This window comes from Pecten maximus, chromosome 19 (assembly GCF_902652985.1).
Source record: "Pecten maximus chromosome 19, xPecMax1.1, whole genome shotgun sequence".
Lineage (NCBI taxonomy): Eukaryota > Metazoa > Mollusca > Bivalvia > Pectinida > Pectinidae > Pecten > Pecten maximus.
The window spans coordinates 4,641,629-4,666,276 of NC_047033.1; the positions used below are offsets into that span (position 1 = coordinate 4,641,629).

Here is a 24,648-nt window from a genome sequence, read left to right on the forward strand (position 1 = left end):
TATTATTTTTTACATAGACGTGTACACAGGTAACCACTCCACCCCTATCCCTGGGATGATCATGTAAAACAATACAAAGTAACCACTCCCACCCCTATCCCTGGGATGATTCTGTACAACAATACAAATGAACCACTCCACCCCTATCCCTTGGATGATCCTTACAACAATACAAGGTAACCATTCCACCCCTATCCCTGGGATGATCCTGTACAACAATACAAGGTAACCATTCCACCCCTATCCCTGGGATGATTCTGTACAACAATACAAGGTAACCATTCCACCCCTATCCCTGGGATGATCCTGTACAACGATACAAGGTAACCATTCCACCCCTATCCCTGGGATGATCCTGTACAACAATACAAGGTAACCATTCCACCCCTATCCCTGGGATGATTCTGTACAACAATACAAGGTAATCACTCCCCCCCCCCCCCCCCCTATCCCTGGGATGATCCTTTACAACAATACAAACTAACCAATCCACCCCTATCCCTGGGATGATCCTCTTACCCCGAACCCCTTAAAAAACCCACGAATTATCCTCTGCAGTAATATAATGTACATAATACCGCAATACAGTCTATCCACTTCATCCTCCCTGCTCTGGGGTGATTCTGTACGGAGATACAAGATATCGCCTTTTTCGTCCCTATCTCTATATCACACTTACGGGCATATGCTGAGCACGTATCACAGCAGGAGGAGTAAAAGGTGGGGCAATTGTTGAAACCAAAGCTCGTGAAAAGCGTAGCGCACGTGTAGGTATCATTTCCTGCTGTATACACAACACCGGGGTTGTCACCATACGGGCACGAATCTGAAATATCAAACGAACGTCAATGAAGTGATCACGTGTGATGCATCCATAGAACGAAAGGGGGAAAGATGAAACGTTTTGATCCAGAATGAAAATAAACACATTTTTGTAGTGTTCTTCATATATAGATTATACATGCCTGCGTATATTGTAAATAAAACGATGTGTTTATTGTATGTCTGGCAAAATTTGCAGGACGATATTGCTGCAGGATTGCTTGATGTATAAGATATGGTTGTTAACTTACACTGCCAAATTGATATAACGATATGTATAAAACCTAAAAACAAAACAAGAAGAATGTCTCAATTCAAACAAAGCTTGAGGCACCGTAACATTTACGAATGCTAGCAGGTCTTCACAAAAGATAAATGACTGAAAATGAGTGAGATGTTTAACTATAAACAAAACTTAAACTACAAAGTACTAAGATTTCATAGCCTTCCCTGTTTCGAATCTCACAAAATCCGAGAAAAATGGCAATACTTCCTTTTAAAAAACAAGATAAGATTATTGTGGAGACATACATACCACTGACGGCAGGTGCTGTGGAATTGGAGACACAGTAACCTTGGTAACACCACTAAAAACAAAACAAAAAACCATTTTTGTTAATGTCATGTTTACTGGGCCTCTCAATCACAATCGGAACAACACGAAGCTTGCTGGAAAGTACCGAAAAAGTAAATTAATCAATATAGAGAGATGTGATGACGATATAGCCGGGTTTTGTTCCCATATTGCATTATCCAAATCGGCTAAGCCATCTTGGATAATGTATAATGGGTAAACACCCCAGCCATCTACCCGTGTGTTCCTATATTTGGTTCGTACTCAACAGGTACGGTAGCCTACCATGTAATGGAAAGCCTACCATGTAATGGAACGCATTTCAATCTCAAGTGAGTTCCCAAGATGGCGGCCGTTTCTATGAAGTATTCACTTCAACTGTAAAAAGCTGATGTAAAATTAATTCCTAAATAGTTCCGTCATATTAACACATTATGATTGATACAATTTCATTCCTCGTCTCGTTTTTAACAAAACGTACATTAGTATGGCGAATGAAACAATACAGTTCCGCCATCTTGGATCAAATCGGTACATTTCAGAAAACGAACCACGTGAACCGGATCAATTCTGTTGGAACGATGCGATCCATTACGAGTACAGCAGATTCGCTTGCCGGGTTGGATTTGACGACGTAAGAGTTTGGTTTGCCGGTAGAGTCTGTATATGACTTGGCGGTTGGATTTGATGATGTTATTGAGTTTTGGCGTCCTGATAGAGTATTTGCATGGATTGTCGGGTTAGTTTTTGCGACGTTATCGAGTTTTGTAATATGGCTGGAGTGTTTGCTTAATTTTCATTGGCCAATTTCCCGCTTTCCTCACAAGAATATTTGCCTCCATTCATACAACTAGTTACTTTGGACAAGAGCCTATCAGAATTCCGGAAACAAACGATTGCTCGGCATCACTTTGTTTACAATTTGGCAGACGAGATACCCCAACAACTTTACAAGATATTTTGAAGGAAACAGACCTGTTGAACACCCGGACAAATACTTCAGGTGCAACAAGATTATTTCGGCAATACATAAGTGCCAAAGGTCAGTTTGCATGCCAAATTTGACAACTTTGGTCAACATGATTTGGACAGTGGCCTTGGGATTTTTCTTATTCATTTGTTTTAGTGGCCATATTACAAAACAGATATGAAATAGATAAGAATATGTAGTCAAATGTGCAAAAAATGCGCTGGAAAAAAAATTACTATTAATACATGTACCACTGTGAGCATTTTAGCATGTTAAAATCAATATCGTCGTAAAAACCAGCCCGGCAAGCATTTAATTCTACCGGAACGCAAAAATTCAATAACATACCGAGAGATGAGATGAACGCAGCGCAGCCAACTTGGATGATGCATCATGGAGAAAAACCGCCTATATCGTTATCATATCACTCAATATAGTGTATGGATTTTGGGATATTAGAAGCTAAACAATCGGTTTTCCTGAGTTCGATGAAAATTCATTTTAACAAATGCATTTGTGTATAATTATGTTTATTCATCCCACTTGATGTTAATCATAATTTCTGAATTGAATTCACCTATATATGTATCTGAAAATACTTTTAGATATTGTTTCAACTTTTCATGAATGTAATATCTTTGCATATGTGGGAAAATTGCTGAAATGTATCCCTTAAACAAAGCCTTTTGGGGAAAATATAAAAGTGGTTGACATTACCTTTCGGTTACCACATGTGGTTCCGGTAGCAGCAGTGTAACCACCGCAAACATTGGAATTAGATTTTCGACACCACATCGAGTAACACATGCTGGAAAAACCGGAAGAGTACAATTCCTGATAAAAAAAGAGTAAAAATATCACTTGAGAATTAAGAACTACAATTTGCTGTGAGCTAGTGATGACCTCATTAAATATACAACTGACAAATCTTATAAATCACATTTGTATTACGCTTACCCGGCATAGGTGGGATCCAGCTCCTTCTAGTCGAACGCACTGCTTATCAGCCGAGGTCACCTGGCCCGGGATTTCCTGGTCATACGGAGACAATGCCGTCGAGTTGTGAGTATCACTCAAGGTCAAAAGACAATTATTGTTGCTTCTACAAACAACAATTAAGATCAATGGCATGGATTTTACACTCGTATTTTAAGTCGATACCAAGGTATTTTGTTATCACGTCATGTATAAAGACCATAGCAGCAACAGAGATGAAAACTTTATTTTGAGCACAAAACCTTGAGTTTGAGCATGAGTACAGTTTCATGAATACGGGCCCTGGTATCAGCATTTCGTGAGGCAAATTGACATTCAAAATTGAATGAAAACGTACAATTTGTAACATATAACTTATTATTCGCTTAAATGTTAATTATCAGTAAAAATGTGGTTGAACACAAATTGAATCCTGTCGAATAAACATGTCCTTTTCGTGTGAATCACGTGACACCACTGTCGTGTGTTTTTGTGTGTTATAATATATGTGTGTCGTCTAAATGTATCATATATAGATGTTTGAAGTGAAGACCTTATGTAAGTGTCGTGGGTTTTGGTGTATGTTTGTAAATGTGTCATATAGCTGGTAAAAGTGTGAACCTCACGTATGTGTTGTGAGTTTTTGTATGTTTGTGGTGTGTGTCGTCTAAATGTGTCATATAGATGTTTAAAGTGTGAATCTCATGTATGTGACGTGGGTTTTGGTGTATGTTTGTAGATGCGCCCTATAGATGTTTGAAGTGAAGACTTTATGTAAGTGTCGTGGGTTTTTGTGTATGTTTGTAGATGTGCCCTATAGATTTTTGAAGTGAAGACTCTATGTAAGTGTCGTGGGTTTTTGTGTATGTTTGTAGATGTGCCCTATAGATGTTTGAAGTGTGAACTTCATGTATGTGACGTGGGTTTTTGTATGTTTGTGGTTGATATTACTAAAATTCCCATTAGTGCCTTAATTCATTAACTGTAGTTGTGTTGTTCAGTGTTTTCATATAATTATATAACAAAACGCATATCGTCTTAAAAACTTACGAGTCCAACGTTGCGATATAATTCTCAAAGTACGTGACGGAGCAGGTTGAGAATTTCCATGGGTTATCCCTAGCTGAACTAGGACCTTGTCCCAGACTTGGCGCCATGATGTACTTGTTATTACTCAAGCAAGCATTGCCGTCTTGGTCATGATCAGCTCCAAGACTATATCACAATAAACAATGACAAAACTGTAATTCTAGCTAAAAATCGACAAAACCAAGGTAAACTATGAAAATAGAAATCTAATGATATAACTATATATCATAATATAATTGAAATTTAGATTTGCAAGAGACCCTTAAAAATGTACGAAAGGAATTTTTTTCTTTAAATAATTCGACCATTTTATGTCTTATCCGCCAGTCTCTGAGGGTCAGTCAGGGTCAATATGTGCATAACACCAAACTGCAAATCCATACTGATAAGTAAGAATCCATTACGATAGAAACTCAACAAATCATATTAAAAAAAGTAATTTCCCTATATTAACTATAGTAAGGTTTACCCCCTCTCCAAAAACAAACGTAAAACCACAGGTTTATGAAATTCCTAATTTAGGTAAAGTACCTTTCCATCTATGAAGATTATTTTATTCATCCTTATTTTTGTCTGCAGAAGAAGACTTTTAGAAATTTCAGTCAGTTTGACACCGTTTTGTCTCGTTTCTCAGTCCCGTGGAGGGTGAGGACCATGTAATTCACAATTTTGGTTGACCTTTGAACATTTCAAGGTTTCATCATAATTGGTTCGGAGATACCTGACAAGAAGTCGGAAATGCAAATTGTTTACGGACGCATGACGCATAAAATATTTCAAAATAAAAACCCTAATGCTACAAACATCTAATGAGACATCTTTAGTATGTATTGATATCTGCAGGAATCCATATCCCTTTTAGTATGTCCGTTAGCTTGACTCACTTGTGTCCGAGTTCATGAGCCGCTACTCCATTCATGCTAGTGTCAAATGAATACTCCGTTATGGATTGTTTGAAAGTTCTGCAAGCAGCAGATAACCACGCCAAACCTTCAAAATATGAATTAAAACATTACAAGAAATGAAGACATTACTTTTCAAGGAATAAAGATTGCAATGTGCATCTGGTCGGTACTGTTAAGTCCGTCCAAAGTGTCACTAAGGATATCTTGTGCCATCAGCGCATGTCTCGCTCCTGCCTGCATTGGACCTAAGAAAACCTAATCTCATTCGGAATGGAATCAGTACCTTTTACAAATGATTGATCTATAGAGCTAAATGCTGCCTGCCGCTGGGTCTCCGAAACAACAATACAAGTACAACAACAACATTTACCCAACGCAACGGCACTGCCAAATCAAGTACGCCTATTGCAATTGATCCCGGTAGTGTTACAGCGCAGTAACTACGTTATGCACCGGCTTATCCAGCCCAGCGCAACGGCACTAGTAAGTGTTCTTGGCACTGGTACGAGCAGTGGTTTCCTTGTGCAATGACCAGCATATCTCTATCGCCTTACAACTAATGGTCGCTTATTCAGTGACCACTACTCGCAGAAACTCACAAGACATTTTCTGTCAGTGAAGTCTATAACTCGCCGGTTTTGAAACCTGTCAACTTCAGGGCTACCAAGACAGCTTAGACACTGTTTGTGTATTAAAGGAACATTGAAGACAGCTAAGACACTGTTTGTGTATTAAAAGAACATTGAAGACAGCTAAGACACTGTTTGTTTATTGAAGGAACATTGTAGACAAATAAGACACTGTTTGTTTATTGAAGGAACATTGTAGACAACTAAAACACTGTTTGTTAATTGGGAGGGGGGGGGGGGGGGGGGGTATTGAAGAAAGGAAAGACACTGTTTGTTAATTTGGGGGAGGGGTGGATATTAATTGAAGATAACTAAGACATTATTTCTTAATTGAGGGAATATTGTATACAAATAAGACATTGTTTGTTAATGGGGGTTTGGGGGTTGGATATTGAAGACAGCTAAGACAGCTAAGACACTGTTGGTTAATTGAATGGGGCATTGTAGACAAATAAGACACTGTTTATTGAAGGAACAGTGTAGACAAATAAAACACTGTTTGTTAATTTGGGAGGATATTGTAGACAAATAAGACACTGTTTGTTAATGGAGTAGAGGGAACATTGAAGACAATTAAAACACTGTTTGTTTGTGTTAATTTGGGGGGGGGGGGGGGGGGGGGGGTGGATATCGAAGACAACTAAGACACTGTTTGTTAAAGGAGGAATTATTGTAGACAAATAAGACACCATTTGTTAATTGAAAGACATTGTAGACCATTAAGACAATGCTTGTTAAATGAGAGAACATTGTATACAAGTAAGACACTTCTTGTTAATTTAGGGTATATTGTGGGCAAAGAAGACACTGATTGTTAAATGAGGGGGCATTTTAGACAAGTAAGAGACAGCTTGTTAAAGAAAGGAATATACAATGTAGTATCATAATTTTGTAACATATCCAGGGCACGAAAACAACAATGAATACCAACATAATAACGAAACCATAATTCAAGGTCAACATCGATTAAAAGACAAAAATACAAACTAAGAATTTGCAAGGAAAATCCTAAAAACGTTCCTGGAGAAAAGAACCAGGTATTCCGTTCGTAGTACGCGTATTACGCTTCTTCGACGACACCATTAACTAACTGTATGACAAATATGTATTAAATGATCTAAAATATGTCTTTTTGATTTAGTACCATGAAATAATATTGATTAGTATGATCCCGCAAAGCTATTTTATTTCAGTGAAAATAGAATAAAAACCTTCCATCTTTTCAGATATTCTTATGATAATTACCATTCCACTACACCCGTATCGATTGACTACATGTTCTGGAAAAAATGCAATATGCTAGCTTTAAAATGGGTATACTTGAATTTAAAAAAAAAATATCTGAAAAATACTAAAAGTCTTTTTGTTACCATTGTGTTTGACGCCAACTATGAAAGAATAGTGTTTACCTGCATTGGAATCCGAGACCACCCCGTTGACCGTTGCTGTGAAGTCGTACCTATGACAAATACACAATAAAAATATGTTGAAATACATATCATAACAGATGTGCTTTCTTTATTGAGATAAGCACCAACTTGTATTTTCTCTTTTATCGGGTTAGTTGTCAATGCAAGAATGTTATCATTGTGTTTTCATTTTTTTTTTTAATTCACAACAATGACTTTCGCGTGCATTACTATTTTGCTCCTTTACCCGTCTTAAGGAATCATTTATTTTGGCGGCTTACTGATATACAATTTCTTTTAAGCATTGCGCACAATTTTCTTAATAAATCATTTCAAAACATCTATACAATTTTCGGATTTTTAAGCGGACAGTGCAAGTTCAATAGCTTCGAACTGAGTTTTAAAATATACATGTATACGAAACTTTATTATTCAGAAATCGTTTTTGAGATATAACCGTAATGTTCCGGCCATCATATCTAAGGAATTCTAGTTTTTGCTCTGATTGGAAACATATTTACATTCATAGAGGACTAGCTCGAAAACGATTTCTGATCTGATTGATTTTAATCGATTGGACGTTTTTTAACCGGAATTGTCAGCTTTAAGTCTTATAAAATATCCTTTGTAAACGATCTAGTTTCTGGGGTTTTATTTGGGTTTTTTATTATTTTTTTTAATTATTTCTTTTTTTTAATTATTTTTTTTTTAAATTATTTTTTTGATGTTAGCATAGTATCAATTGTATTTGTTAACAATAGTGCAAAATGACGGCAACCTTAAACATTTAAGATTTTTTAAACCAAATGACAACAAACATACTTCAGCGCCCATAACATATTGGTAACCAACGAGTCATAATAACCAGGTGATGTAAATTAGAAAATCACGGTAACGCACCTGCTAAACAACATGGCGTGATCGTAGCTGCAATTAAGAAGTGCTTGTCGTTCCCAAGCAGTGAAGTTATTTAGTACTTCACTGGAGTCCACCTTCCCATCGCTAACACGAGGCACTGTCCATTCGGACGTTGTTGTGGACTAAAAAATAAAACAAAAAAAAACAAAAAAAACAACAACATGGAATTAACGGAAAGAGTTCATGCCCATGGCACAAGGTACATGAAGGCCGGTATCGCTTCTATGTTGAAATATTTCCTCCGGGCATATAGCAGCGAAGAACAGTTGTTTTTGGCTCATCATTAGCAATGTAGTTTGGCAAGAATGCATTAAAAGTATTTGTTAATATTTTTAAAGAGTATCAATATACTAAACTGTCCTTCAAATGTCCAAAATGAGAACATGAATTTAATACACATCAAGTATCCATGGTGGCATTGCAAATGTGCTTGTGCGCCGATTCAAAACCTTACTTGATGTGGTATGAGAGGAATTTCCCTGGTCTAGATCAACTCACAAACAATAACAGTACAGTCCGAAATTGTATTAAAACCTGCCAAATTATCCGAATGGATTCAAGTGTAGAAAGAGTCAACTGTAGTTGAATTGTCAACAAATATTCTAGTCTTTAGTAATTATATATTTACATTGATGGCATGTGTTTATTGTATAACCTTACTAACGAAAACATCGTTTACAAGTGTGTAAACATGACATTTGACGCGTAGGATAACATTGTTCATAGCCGCACCGGTTCACATATGCGTAATTAGTGAGAATGCGCAATAACTATTTTCGTTTCTTCTTTTTTCCCAATAAAATATGATTGAAATATGGAAGATTTAGCTGAAATATAACAATGAAAAAATAAATTGTTTGAATTATCTTACAGGAATCGAATAAAACACGATGTTACTGTGGAGCTATGTTTTTGTTTATTTCAACCTTTCCCGCCAAATTGGAATCGGCTGTTTAGAGATTCCATTAATTGTCCGGCTGTTACGTCTATACGTATAACGCCAAAAACAAGAATGCTGATTTAATCTTTTAATAAAATTAAATGAGGTTAAAATGTTAATAAAAAGAATAATTCTTGGTTTTTTTTTTATCTTAAACTGATGTGTAAACTGATTTTTTTCTTTACAGATATTTCAACATTACGCACTTATATGCAGTAGGACGAAATGCACGCCGACAGCTGCACGCAGTGAGAATGAATGGACGAAATGATACCGAGAGCTACGATCAGTCGGACAAAAAGACATACCGAGAGCTACACACAGTCAGACTAAACACATACCGAGAGTTACACACAGTCGGACTAAATACCCGTCGATATACTTACTTTGGAAACGACCATACAGGCAAACACTGTTTTTATGGAAATCGATGACGAATCAATACTGGCATACATAGTATCTATCTGCAATCACAAAATCAACATTACAAATAATTCGTTTTAAAACGCACTTTTTTGACGTAGCTTCATATTGCCCATTGTTTCTGAATAAATATATAATACGCACATTTTATGAAGTAGTGATTGTTTTTTTAAAGCATGACGTTTGGACTTAAATATGACGTATATAATTACAATGTAACCATTTGTATACACTAGTTAAGTATGTTATGGCAGATCATGGAATTTTTGCCTGTTTGCTTGTTGTTTTCCTAAGCATCCACTCACTCAACGAGACTTAGTATAAAGCTTTGTTACCAAAGAGACTTGAATCTTAACAAATTTGATTTTAATCTCAGAGGACTTTCAATAGAATTTAGATTATATTGGTGGTGTGTGTTTGTTCGACTTGTCAACGAGTCCTAATTACATTGCAAGAATATATTAATTAAATACTTCATTAGCCACTCCGAGACTGTTATATTGCTATGATATAGGGGTGTACAGACCTCCTATTTATGATACATGATATTATTATCTTAACCACATTACTGATACTTTTTTTTACCACCTTTAATCCTCAAATGTCAATGTATAAAACGCCAATGAATCACTGGGATATTCATTTCTGATATTAAGGACAGAAGACAATATTTTTGAAAAATAATATGAATATCAGTTGCTTTTATATTGAATCTTTTACCAAATCTGTGTAAGTCACTGTACTTTTATAATTAAGAAGTTTGTATAGCAAGTTTATATAGAATCCCATCTTATTTTTAATATGCCTGTATCTTAATATCTTTAAAAGGGAACCAACCAATTGAAAAAAATATATTTTTTGAAACAGCCCCTGTGTATAGAAAGTTGAGCCAAGGATAATAAGTCTGGCAGCCACTGATTGGCCAGTATGTTATGAAGCGAGAAAATAGATATGTAGCCTGATAGGCAACTATCAATAAGAAATGTTGATATAAATTTCGTAATTCCGATTGATTTTTTTCCTAAAAGTTCAGGTAATAATAAATAACAGGTAAACATTTAAGATTTTTGAGAATTTTTACTGCGAAATTCGCCCATTTTCAAAATGGCTACCCTGGAGAAAATCTGAGCTGAAGGACACAATTTTTTGTTTTGATTAGGTGTTATATCATACCCTAAACTTTTGTTATAAACCATACTTGTCATATTGAATTCAAGATTTTGAATGAAATACTCCAAAACGTTAACACTAAAGTCTATGGGAAAACAATTGGTTCGTTGGTCCCTTAAATGTAAATATCGCATGTGTTCATACATTCAATGTATCTTGACACTAGAGGACAACCTGTATGTATATACTCCGTTTATGATCAGTAATATGTAAAGTCGTTTATTATTTATCTATCAAATGCTGTATACTGTATTAATTAGGAGATTAACCTCGTTCATGGAATGAGCGTAGTGCTGCCTGATGCTTGCCATGGCGTCCGTGTCTTTCTGTGCAGTCGATGTGGCATTGCTGTCGTCATACCAACTAAAGAAACAAAAATAAAATATTATTATGTCATATCTTTGATCCTATTATGTAAGTAAGTGGTAAAATGTAATTGGATACCAAAATGATGAAATAATTCAGTCTTTGAGTTTGTCCACCTAGTCTAAATGTTCACAATAAAGAACAACGCATTCCTTGTTTTTAAAAAAAAACCTGTTTTTTTTTCTGAAGTTACATGGTGGTGTGTTATTCCGATCTATTAGAATTGTCTCCCTTTAAATTGTTATTCAAACTTTGAATTTGGATTTGGAGTTGTAATATATTACTGTATATGTTAAGCGTATATACAGAAGTCATGTTTAAACAAATCATGCTTTCCACAAAAAGTGCAGATGGTCTAACTAGACCTAAATATGTTATTGTTTTTTCTCACTTGTGTCGTATTTTGACACTTCTCTCAGGTTCTCGGGACGATCGAAGATTATCTAAGCGAACACTGTCGGATCACTTCTGTGCGCCAAAACGGAGTCATTTTCAATATGAACAAATTCATCGGCGTTTTCTATTCAATCAAGAAACCCTTTCATCCTTATCTGCGTGATTTACTCAGTACTACAACTGGTGTGAACTGGAGAGAGACGCCAGTGTTACTGACGTGAAAACTGTGATTATACCGAGTTATGAGGTATGAAGGATCGCTTGATTTACTTCATATAACTGCCGTCATTATCGCCAAAATTACAACAATCATAACCACGCTGACTATCCAATGTTTAGAAAACACTGACATTGTAACAGATAGACCAAAATCAAAGTTATATTTGTAAATATTATTTTTAAATTTGGAAGTAGATGGGTACAAAGCAAAATCAGTGTCCCAGGATACAGTGATGTGGTATTGTCTAAAATTTGAATTCATATAATTAATGTTTTGATCTTATAATGTTCTTTGTTATTGATATTAAACCTTTTGTAAACTTTATATATTTTCAAAAAAAAAACATCTATTAGAAAATTATGTGTATCGCTTTGTTTGCCCATATAGAAGAACACGAGGTGTCTTATTGTGGAAGGAAACCCATATGGTCCTATGGAATCTTTGTGAAAGTGTTACCACGATGCCATTCGACAATCTAATTGTATCGTTCGATATTGTTATTATCGAATCTAGTTTTACAATAAAACCAGGTCAGACTGTATTATACTATATACTTAGATCGATCGTATATTATATATATATGTACATGTAAACAAAGATACAACAGTAACGATAAATAAACAATAAGAATATAAGAAATACAACATAAATTATAAAGATAAAATAAGAGTAAAGAAAAATACATTATGAATAATGAAAACAACAGTATGTTTATCAAATTTACAATAAGAATATCAAAAGATACAAATCTAAACTTAACAAGGCATCTCAAGCGGTACATATCCCTTCGTTAATTTACATTGACCGATATGCAACAAAAGATGGTTATAATTATCTTATCACAATGCCGCTCAGGAAAACGCTACCAAATATCATAAGAAGAGATAACATTTGTAAGATTTTGATGAAACAGAACTGCATATATCAAATAGTTAACGAAGTTGGTAAAGCGAGGACGATGAAAATCTATTTATAGTAAAAGAGACCTTAATTTGGGTGAGTGAAACACGAGATGATGGTGGCCTTAATTTTAACCCAGGTGGATGAAACCTGAACTCGTACAAGACATGATGGCTGTAGGTGTATTAAGTCTCTGTTTAGGGCAATCAAGTTATTAATGACCATGGACTTCAAAATATATTTATAGTAGCAATGACCTTATTTTGACTCCAGGTGATTGAAATGGGGACTCGTACAAGAAATGAATGTTGTAAGCAAGTACATGAAGTTTCAGGATCATTAATGAAATCGATAGAACGAGGACGTCAAAACCTTATTTATTGTAACAATGACCTCACTTCCCCCCTATGATTGAAACGCAAACTGGTACAAGATATAATTGTCGTTATAGTGAGTGTGTGAATTTTCAATTTAATTGGATCATTAATTAAGTTGGTAGAGCAAGAACGTCGTACATATATATGTTTCCATCTCCGACTGCTCGCGAGGGAATAATAACAACGATACAATAGAAAATTCGAAACAAAGAATAAAATAATATGATAAGGAAACGTCACTGCATCATTAAAAAATGTCTTATACTAGATTTCCTTTTTATTAATATTGCTATTACTCTAATATTAACTTACTAGCTGTAAATGGTATGATCGGATGTGATCATAATTTCTACTGTTTGTTGAACAGCAGCCCGTTTCACCCGTGGACTGGGAATGGGTGGTATGCGATCATCTAGCCTGCGTCCACTTCCAGTTTTGCCTCTGTTCCGAGATTCGCCCAAATAAGTTGTATCGTCCTTTTCCCCGACAAAATCATCAACTGAAAATATTAATGAAAACGTTGTTTTTTAAGACCTAATGTTTTTTTACCAAGTCCTTTTCAGATTATCATCAGTTTCCCACTTTTTCTACAAGTACTTGTTGGACGGTCTATAGAGTTGACGTCGGCATATTCGGTTAGTTTTATGTTAAAATACCAGGTAAAAACATTGGGATAGATATACATGTATTATACTGTTGCATTTGATTGATGAAGGTGAGGGAGTATTTACCGAAACATTACGCACAAATTATATACAGGTAGTGATATACCTGTATACCAAGTCTAGCCACAATAATGGTTACTACACCTGCTTTAATGAGCTGAACTGGGTGTGATTTCACATCTTCAATGGACTGTTAAGAGTAAAACCTGTTTATGCCCATCATAGTTTAAAATTACATACGATTTACATCAGTATTTTCGTTATATATTCAACAACAAAGGAGTATATATTGATTTAGATGACAAGGCAAATTACAGAACACAATGTCCCTGGTAGGGCGTAACCCTTCAGGGATATTCAAAATACCAGCTAAGTGGAACTTTAAATGACTTCATGTATTAACATAATTCTCTATGAAATGTCAACTAAAAACTCAACACAAATTAAAAGTTAGTCATGTTGATGTTTCGAAAGTAAAACGTATTTTTCTTCTCAAGATTTCCTAGTGGCACTTGTGTATGAAACATCTACACCGCTATTTGTTTTTAAAGCAAATTGATAGTTTCGCTCTATTTCAATCAAGTAAGCATAACCTGTAAAGGATTCTCAGTAGGTTACGTGAAATATTAAATATTACTTTGTGTTGTTTAGAAAATATTTGTGGACAAACAAGTGATTATTGCTGCTTAGCTATTTTTTACTTCAATGCATTGTATTTTTTAGTTCTTTAATTTGAAGAAAAAAACAAAGAAAAATCTATACACTTTAAAAGTCATTAAAATGAAGAAGGCCCAAATAGCAGTATCATGCCTTTGGCTTACTCCTCCTTTGATGATAGAGATATTTGAAGCTATTTAGAGAAGGAGAAATACTGATGTTACTGACACCAACCTGTTTACAAAAAAAAAAAAAAAAAAAAACACACTACATTTACATGTATTTAAAAACACTTGAAAACTATGAAATATATGCCGTATTTCAAAAAGTGAATGCATGAAAGAGGCATCAAAAAGTACTTTGTTTGGCTGTCAAGTTACTTTCGTATTTAAGACTTCCGTTGGTTATACACGGGTATATGTGACTCATGTCCTGTACTGTAAACTCTCAACTTGGCGATATTTTACAATTTATAAAAGGAGTAATCTAGTTATAGTTAAATACAGAGTAAAACACAAAAACTCGTCACACAGATGTGAGTTATCTATAAAACATATTCTGACCTTAATAGGGACAAGGGTATCAGTTTCAACTACAACGTATCAAACAGTCGAGTGATGGTCGTTTTAAAGAAATCAACACCCAGTAGTTTAAGTGAAGGACAAAAGAGGCACCCAAACATGATAACTTTGCGGATATGGATTTGTTTCTTAAATTAAATACTGTTGTCATCTATGAGATCTTATTAAAAAGAAAATGTTATTTTAGCCCTCTTTTTCTCTTATTATCCTTCGTAAAAATAAATAAGTATTGTATTGGTAAAAAGTTATCATAGTAAGTCGTTGGTTAGGTTTTTATCTAACGCCAACACGTACTAACTTTAAATTGTTAGAGACTGTACAACACATGTACTGAGCTGATTTTAGACTTTCCATTATGTAGAGTATAATTTGATATAAGCTGAGGTACGCTTGACTGGACACCTGTAGTCGGAGGGCATGACAGACTACAATTTAGCTAATTGTGTCAATACAATTTACGAGACTTTATCATAAGTATCACCATGTTCACAAAAGCGTAACTATATGTATACTTGGTCTTTGGTACGTTTTTATTGTGGTTTCATTGTTAGAACATTTCCATAGCTATCTTAACGGTGTCATCCTGTTTCTCCCAAAACTGAAAAATACAAGTCCTGGTTCTCCCAAAAACTTATGTAAACAATATAGGAGGAGTGTTGTTTTAACATTTAAGTTAACTGCTACCAGTAATGGTAAATCAACGTTCCTGTTACCTGTACAGGTAAATTAAGGTGTCTATTACTGAATGTATCAGTTGACAAATAAAGAAAAATAATAGATTTATCCATATATTCATAGATGGTTTGAATTTAAAAATAAAACGTGCAATTTGATAAGAAATAGATAAATAAAAATAAAACATTATGTGTATAGTTTATAATAAACTTATAGAAGTGATTATAATTGGCTTCTTTTAGATTTATCCATATATCCACAGATGGTTTTAATTTAAAAATAAAACGTGCAATTTAATAAGATGATATATTAATTAAGTACATATAACAGTCTATCACCGAAAAATTCATCATTCTCAGTATGGCTAACTATCAAGTACACGTCCAGTTTACTGCAAACTTTAAAATTCGGTCATCAACACAACCACTCACCCAAACATTTCCAGGGGGATGTTCAGAAGACAATGATGGTGTAGGAAGGAACTCAAACCCATACCCGCCATATACGACGAAGAAGTATCTAAACTACAGACACAGACTGAGCAGCTGACAGACCACTACTTGAGCAGATTCCCACCTACGCAACCTGTAAGACATCCCTTTACCACTCCAGAAGCAAACTACTACCAAAGCTACCGACATCCTTGGCAGACATCATTTTGGAAGATGAATGGACTCTAACCAATAACGGTGACCAATTCCTCCTCTTTGATGACAACACAGACAACCGACGCATTATGACCAACAACCTGGAAGAATGACACAGCAAATGTAAGAAGAGGATCCCACACGCACATCTAAACATGTACATCTTCATCCGTGTACTCGAAGAAATCCAGGCTACAAACGACATCACCCGACTTCAGCTTGCTGCCAGAGGACTGCCAATGCCCAAGAGACGCAGATACCGACAACTAAACAACCCAACTGAAAACCCTTCTACGCAACGGCGACATAGACTACATCAACTATGGCGACCGAGCAACATATTTATTACATATGGAGTGAAATAAAACATACTATATATGTAGTTACATATTGTTCTGTTAACAATATACATGTATCATTCTTAATATAAATTCATCTTTTGTAATACAGTACAAATATTATACAGAGAAGGTAAACTATTGGTTTATTTATGATATAAATAGTGCTTATTTGTAATGTACATGTATGTATGAATGCATATGTGGTGTTTATTATATTGTATTTTGAAGATAATAGTGCTTATTAGTTATCAATTGAACAAGTATCATATCATCAGTAAAAAGTACATATATGTGTGTAATATATATGCATTGTTTTTAACTTTTTTAAAGTGTAGAATATGTTTGGAATATATGTTCACATATATATGATTATGTCAATAAAATTTAATACATAATTTCACATATAAAACTATAACATTAAATTGACATTTTTGTCGTTCTATCACCTATCTACCTGTATTTGCCTGGATTTACCTGGATTTTACAAATAAATGAATGAGAGAGATAATGACCTTATGTGTTTACTTAATAATTAGACCCCTGTGTAAACAAATCCTGTTTCTCCCAAAAAATTTTTACCTGGATTTTCAGTTTTGGGAGAAACAGGATTAAACCATCTTAACATACCTGTGGTATTTAATGAAAGAGAATTGAGATTTTATTTAAAGTTGTAATTTACTGTCAACCATGCTAGGTCATGTGTTTATTAAACGTCTATCTCACATGGTGATTTTATTCAAAGGCAACAGTTATAGCAATGAATGATAGGGAATTGATTAATTAGAAATCTGTCTTAAGATAATTTTGCTGATCTGTATCTTTATATATGTATGGTTACTATATGTGTGGTTAGGATACTTGCTATTTTCTTATAAATGTATATTATCATATTATGCGTAATCATATATGGATTCATCAGGATTTTTGGTTGGTTTGAGGGGGGGGGGGGGGGGGGGGGGGGGGGGGGGATTCTGTAATGAACTTTTGATCTTATAATACAATTCTTCGTTTAAATTCTTGCGGAATGGTCACTTGGCAAAATTTAGGATCCGTCTATGATAATAGCTTTAATGCATAGAAAGTTTCTACTTATGCGGTTATATGGCCTAGAAATAGGCTTCCTTTTATTTCTTGCGACCAGAGTACTGTACAATCACATGATGACTTTATACACGATCGTAAGCCCATAATATTAGACGTGAACACTACCGATATTTTTTCATCATTTTCTTTTCTTTTTTCATTGTTTTCATGTGAAATTGATATTTTGTTAATAGTCTGACTCCAATTTTGTGAACATTTGCCCACAGGAAAGTGTCACCGGATTTAAGGAATGGATATTAGTTAAGTAAACTTTCCCTAAACGACATACTTCAGTTAACATGGGATCTCAGGAAATTTCGGCAAATGAAACATTTGCTTCGGGTTGGTATATACTCAACTAGTATAAGCTATCATTGTACATATGATAAGTAGATGGAAAATACATACTATTCATTTAGACGGGAAAAAACACACGCAAACAAACGAAAGGAAAACAATTATACAGGGTAAATTGAGCACTCGTATACACAAAGTTCACAACCAAATATGCTAGTATGTATATGACTATTATGTATATGACTATTATGTATATGACTATTATGTATATGACTATTATGTTTATGACTATTATGTATATGACTATTATGTATATGACTATTATATATATGACTATTATGTATATGACTATTATGTATATGACTATTATATATATGACTATTATGTATATGACTATTATGTTTATGACTATTATGTATATGACTATTATGTATATGACTATTATGTATATGACTATTATGTTTATGACTATTATGTATATGACTATTATATATATGACTATTATGTATATGACTATTATGTATATGACTATTATATATATGTTTATGACTATTATGTATATGACTATTATGTATATGACTATTATATATATGACTATTATGTATCTGACTATTATGTATATGACTATTATGTATATGACTATTATGTTTATGACTAATATGTATATGACTATTATGTATATGACTATTATGTGTATGACTATTATATATGACTATCAAATACACCATCCTATTCTTTACGGTCTTGACATCTCGACGTATTTTAAACAGTTAATAAAGTTTATAGCATATGCAATAATTTCAATATCTTTTCTATAAAGAGGCCAACATTTTCAAGGAGAGCAGCATTGCAAATTTAGGATTTAGGGAGAGCAGTATTGTAAATTTAGGATTTAGGGAGAGCAGTATTGTAAATTTAGGATTTAGGGAGAACAGTATTATAAATATAGGATTTAAGGAGAGTAGTATTGTAAATTTAGGATTTAGGGAGAACAGTATAATCAATTTAGGTTTTAAAGAGAACAGCATTATAAATAGCAGTATTGTAAATATAGGATTTAAGGAGAACAGTATTGTAAATATAAGATTGAAGGAGAGCAGTATTGTAAATATAGGATTTAAGGAGAGTAGTATTGTAAATATAGGATTTAAGGAGAGTAGTATTGTAAATATAGGATTTAAGGAGAGTAGTATTATAAATATAGGATTTAAGAATAACAGTATTATAAATATAGGATTAAAGGAGAGTAGTATTGTAAATATAGAATTTAAGAAGAACAGTATTATAAATATAGGATTTAAGGAGAGTAGTATTGTAAATATAGGATTTAAGGAGAACGGTATTGTAATATATAGGATTTGAGGAGAACAGTATTGTAAATATAGGATTTAAGAAGAACAGGATTGTAAATATAGGATTTAAGGAGAACAGTATTGTAAATATAGGATTTAAGGAGAGTAGTATTATAAATATAGGATTTAAGGAGAACAGTATTGTAAATATAGGATTTAAGAAGAACAGTATTATAAATATACGATTTAAGGAATGCAGTATTGTAAATAAAGGATTTAAGAAGAACAGTATTGTAAATATAGGATTTAAGGAGAACAGTATTGTAAATATAGGATTTAAGGAGAGTAGTATTATAAATATAGGATTTAAGGAGAACAGTATTGTAAATAAAGGATTTAAGGAGAACAGTTTTGTAAATATAGGATTTAAGAAGAACAGTATTGTAAATATAGGATTTAATGAGAACAGTATTGTAAATATAGGATTTAAGGAGAACAGCATTGTAAATATAGGATTTAAGGTGAGTAGTATTGTAAATATAGGATTTAAGGACAGCAGTATTGTAAATATAGGATTTAAGGAGCACAGTTTTGTAAATATAGGATTTAAGGTGAGTAGTATTGTAAATATAGGATTTAAGGAGCACAGTTTTGTAAATATAGGATTTAAGGTGAGTATTATTGTAAATATAGGATTTAAGGACAGCAGTATTGTAAATATAGGATTTAAGGAGAACAGCATTGTAAATATAGGATTTAACGATAGTTGTATTGTAAATATAGGATTTGAGGACAGTAGTATATGTTATAAGTATACGATTACGTCATGCCGTTTCGATGACTACAGTCCGCCACCTTCATCAGACAATTGATCAGCTGGGCGTATGCAATCTGAGGTGTTAAGTGTACAAGATCGTGACCGAACTGCCAGGCACTGCAGGGTCCCGTGTATCGTTACGTTCTATTAAGATAGGTAGGTATTCACTTTGACATAACGTGGATTGTGACCACTCCTCGAAATTAACCACAGGACAAATTGACTACGGCATCACGAAACTTCTCTCAAATTACATTGTTAGTTCGGTTACAAAAGATCTGGTATAACCTGGTGTAAACTGCTTTTGGCTGGAACGCATAATGAACATCCATACCTGTACTTCATGTTTCATATATAAAGCGGCTTTCACTCCATGATGTAATGAAACGCTAACATGTTCCCTATAAATCTGATAATTCAAAATAATTCTAACGGATATACCTACATTCCCCATGATGTAAAAGGAGCTGGAGTTGTGTGAATAGTTTTAATAATTTGATATAGGCGGAAAATTGTTCGCCTTTAATATTTTGATATAGGCGGAAAGTTGTTCGCCTTTAATATTTTGATATAGGCGGAAAGTTGTTCGCCTTTAAAAATTTGATATAGGCGGAAAGTTGTTCGCCTTTAATATTTTGATATAGGTGTAGCGGAACTGGACAGTGTCGATCATCGGCGACCAGGTAGCTCAATCGGTAGAGCATCCGGCTAGTGTTCGGAGGTCCCAGGTTCGAACCCCGGTCTGGCCGTGCATTTTCCCACTCCTCTTACATAGGCATAAAGTTCATCGCCTTTAATAATTTGATGTAGGCATAAAGTTCGTCGCCTTTAATAATTTGATGTAGGCATAAAGTTCGTCGCCTTTAATAATTTGATGTAGGCATAAAGTTCGTCGCCTTTAATAGTTTGATGTAGGCATAAAGTTCATCGCCTTTAGTGATTTGATAAAGGCGTATCAAACGAAAAAAGATCAGAGGCTGCCAACGAAATCACGATGACATTGTTGAGGTATACTCCTGTATAGGGATCTATTTGTGTATTCACTAACTAAAAGGGACACGTGTCTTCATCAGGGGGAAAACGTTAACGTAAGTGTGCCTTGTACTTCTCTATTTTGCTAAAATGTGATATATCTAATTGTTTTATAAAAATGATACTTATTTAATTAATAAAATGATTTATGGATGAAAAGTATCTTTTATTTTGTTGTGTTTGAAGTAAATCAACTTAACGTTTCAATGTGAGTCTGACAGGTGACGATCGACACTACGACATTGAGGACATGTAACAGCTACATTATATAAGATTTATGGTCATTATCATAAAAAGGTCGACCTATTTTCAACCATGAATAATTCGAAGTCCCGCTGTATCGAAGTTTTTCTGCAAGTCCCTTGAACTTCGAAACATCGAAGTTTGACTGTATTTATATAGATGAAACCTTTATGGTTCTATACCATAACAAGTAAACATTCTAGCACAAAGGATGGTTTTGTCCATTATGGAACGGCAGATGTGATGGTGACGAAATGATGTGAATAATTAGTTACAGTCAAACGTTGTTATCTAGAACTCTGATCATTCAGTTCAAACGTCGGGTATCTCGAATTTTCTTTTTCTTCGTGACCCCACTAACTTTGAGGTACATTGTAACAAGGTAAATTTTGTAAGTGAATTGTACAAAGCCAAACAAATAAATAACACCTTATGTATCCAGAAATATTCGGACTATCACCCGCTACTTACAGTATATACAGTGTAAAACACATAGCTAGTCAGAATTATAATTTAGCTGACCACTAGCACAAAGAATATTTCATTACTTATTAACTTCATGTGATGTTGTATGGAAAGGGTTTTGTTATAGTCATACCTCAATCGTATTCCATTCAATTGCTTACAAAGGCAATCAAATAGCCTTAAAGTAGTTTAATGTCATTTTAAAATATAACCCTCGAGACATTCGAAACACATAAGACGAGTATATTATATGTCAAGAGGTTTTGAGTAATAAATAACATTTTTAGTCACCTTTTTTTCGTACAAAGTCCACAACCATGCCGGCCTTGACCTTATACTTCCGCAGACGAAATTGTGAATTGTCATTGCTGTCAATGTCACCAGACCTCTCCAGAAAGTAATTCGCATTGCGTAATCTCAGTGTCCCAAACTGTGAAGATAAACATTTCAGAATAACTGTTTTTGTAGCACTCTGTGAATGATTTGAAATTGTTCCTTAATCAATCCCTGATCATCGTTTCCTTGCTCGATAAGATTTAACTGTTAAGCCTTCCTAGACTTGCTGAATTGGAACTCGTATAGTGTTATTAGTAGCATTTATTTCAATTCCCAGATACAGAACAGACTAAGAAATATTTTCAATGAAAATAAAATTAATAATGAAGCATGTTCCATTTCAAAATTAAAAAAGAAAATTGTATTACAGCGAAAATTCCAATTATCGAAAATAATCTTTTTTGTACAACGCTGATAATTGACTTACCAGATTTGAAACTTTTGATGTTTTTTCGTCGAATTTGACCGTAAAAGCTGCCCCATGTTCTACGTCTTGGTAATATGCTGTATCCTGTGACATTGCAACAATGAAATTTTTCAAAAGTGTTCAACGTCAGCTTTACAATAGTGTATCTTTCCTTAACTACGAACAAATCTAACCGTTACTTTGAATAAATCATATCGTTAGATCTGAACTTAACTATTGGTGATCTTTATTGTTACAAAGCTAAATCTACCAATATGCGAATGCATTTTACCACCACAAGGATGAAAGTATTTTCAACTCGGGAATTTTACAATGTTGCCAGTGCAAAGCTGCCATTTTGAGAAACCATTTTGACAAATGGGTCAATTTTCAGTTACCATGTTTAATGATCATAACTGTTATCAAAAGATATATTTTTAGAATTACTAAATCTGAACGTTAATATGTCTTATCCTTGTTAGATGAGAGATAAACATGGCCATATGTTAATATCATATCTTACCGTTACAACAGGTAAATTTTGTTGGACTATGCCGTTTTCTTCAATGACGTAGACAGGCACGTTCTCATTCAGAGCATAGTTACGTCGTAAAGAGAGACTGACAGAGGAGTTTTCCGTGTCAAAATGTATCCCTAAATCATCCGGAAAGGAAATAACGCCACCGCCTGATCTTTTATGGCGTCCTGTGTCACTGATGTGCAATGTCACGTGTTCTGGAAGAAGTTTCAAATTGTTTATATTACAGTTGATACAACACTATGAAACGAACGATACGTGACATTTTTATCACATTCAGATAATTATTATTTAAATAGAAACGATACAATTAAGGGCATACAGATAAAATCATCAATAAGTGTTGAATTGTTTTATAATTTTATTTAAAATCGTAAAATGCAATACAGGCAAAGATACCAGAATTGTTATTTAACTGGCTAAAGAGTTGTTCACATATAAGCAACTAAACCGCTGTTTACAATGCACGACGGGGGTAGAAGGATTTATATATAATAATACTGTGGTATATGACTGGTGCTAATTCCCAACCCTGATTGGATGATCTGTTACAGACCTTGTTCTATGAAAAAAGTGTTACAGACCTTGGGCATTGTGACGTCACAAACGCCATATCAACATGGTATGCAACCCTTTCCGTGAGAGGCACGGCTGTACAATCGGTAGTGGGAATATCCCAGGTAGACATACCTTGTGAACTTATGAAATACCATCTAAAACAATTGTAGGCTTCCGTTTCTGTTTATCCCTGATCTATGAACCTGGTCTGAACAATATTCATCGGAGTCAACGGTAAATATTGCTCATTCAAAGAATTAAATAAGGTATATACCTCATCTGAAGTCCATAAATGTATAATAGTGTATGTAGGGTAATGAATTAAGACTACATGATACAGCCCTTCCTTTCTATTGCTATTTTTACAGCTTTGCCCTCATAGTACGACTCTTCTGTGCCATTACCACCGCGAATCTTAAAGCTGTGCCCTCATAGTACAACTCTTACAGCTGTACCCTCATAGTACGACTGTAACAGCTGTGCCCTCATAGTACGACTGTAACAGCTGTACCCTCATAGTACGACTGTACAGCTGTGCCCTCATAGTACGACTGTAACAGCTGTACCCTCATAGTACGACTCTTACAGCTGTACCCCCATAGTACGACTCTTACAGCTGTACCCTCATAGTACGACTGTAACAGCTGTACCCCCATAGTACGACTCTTACAGCTGTACCCCCATATTACGACCGTAACAGCTGTGCCCTCATAGTACGACTGTAACAGCTGTACCCTCATAGTACGACTCTTACAGCTGTACCCCCATAGTACGACTGTAACAGCTGTACCCCCATAGTACGACTGTAACAGCTGTACCCCCATAGTACGACTGTAACAGCTGTACCCTCATAGCACGACTGTAACAGCTGTGCCCTCATAGTACGACTCTAACAGCTGTGCCCTCATAGCACGACTGTAACCGCTGTACCC

General features: G+C 34.5%; 1 protein-coding gene across 1 annotated transcript; it reads right to left on the minus strand.

The window, feature by feature from the left end:
• Nucleotides 1–338: 338 nt before the first annotated feature.
• Nucleotides 339–24,540, minus strand: LOC117318058 (zinc metalloproteinase-disintegrin VMP-II-like). The gene is made up of 16 exons (XM_033873059.1): nucleotides 24,228–24,540; nucleotides 23,144–23,355; nucleotides 22,642–22,725; nucleotides 22,170–22,308; nucleotides 13,396–13,582; nucleotides 11,094–11,187; nucleotides 9,618–9,695; nucleotides 8,274–8,413; nucleotides 7,374–7,423; nucleotides 5,315–5,420; nucleotides 4,392–4,556; nucleotides 3,324–3,468; nucleotides 3,084–3,200; nucleotides 1,358–1,409; nucleotides 680–826; nucleotides 339–355 (listed from the first exon to the last, which is right to left on the minus strand). The coding sequence occupies exons 1-16, from the start codon at nucleotides 24,538–24,540 to the stop codon at nucleotides 339–341; spliced, it is 2,046 nt and encodes a 681-aa protein (XP_033728950.1).
• Between the last annotated feature and the right edge of the window lie 108 nt (nucleotides 24,541–24,648).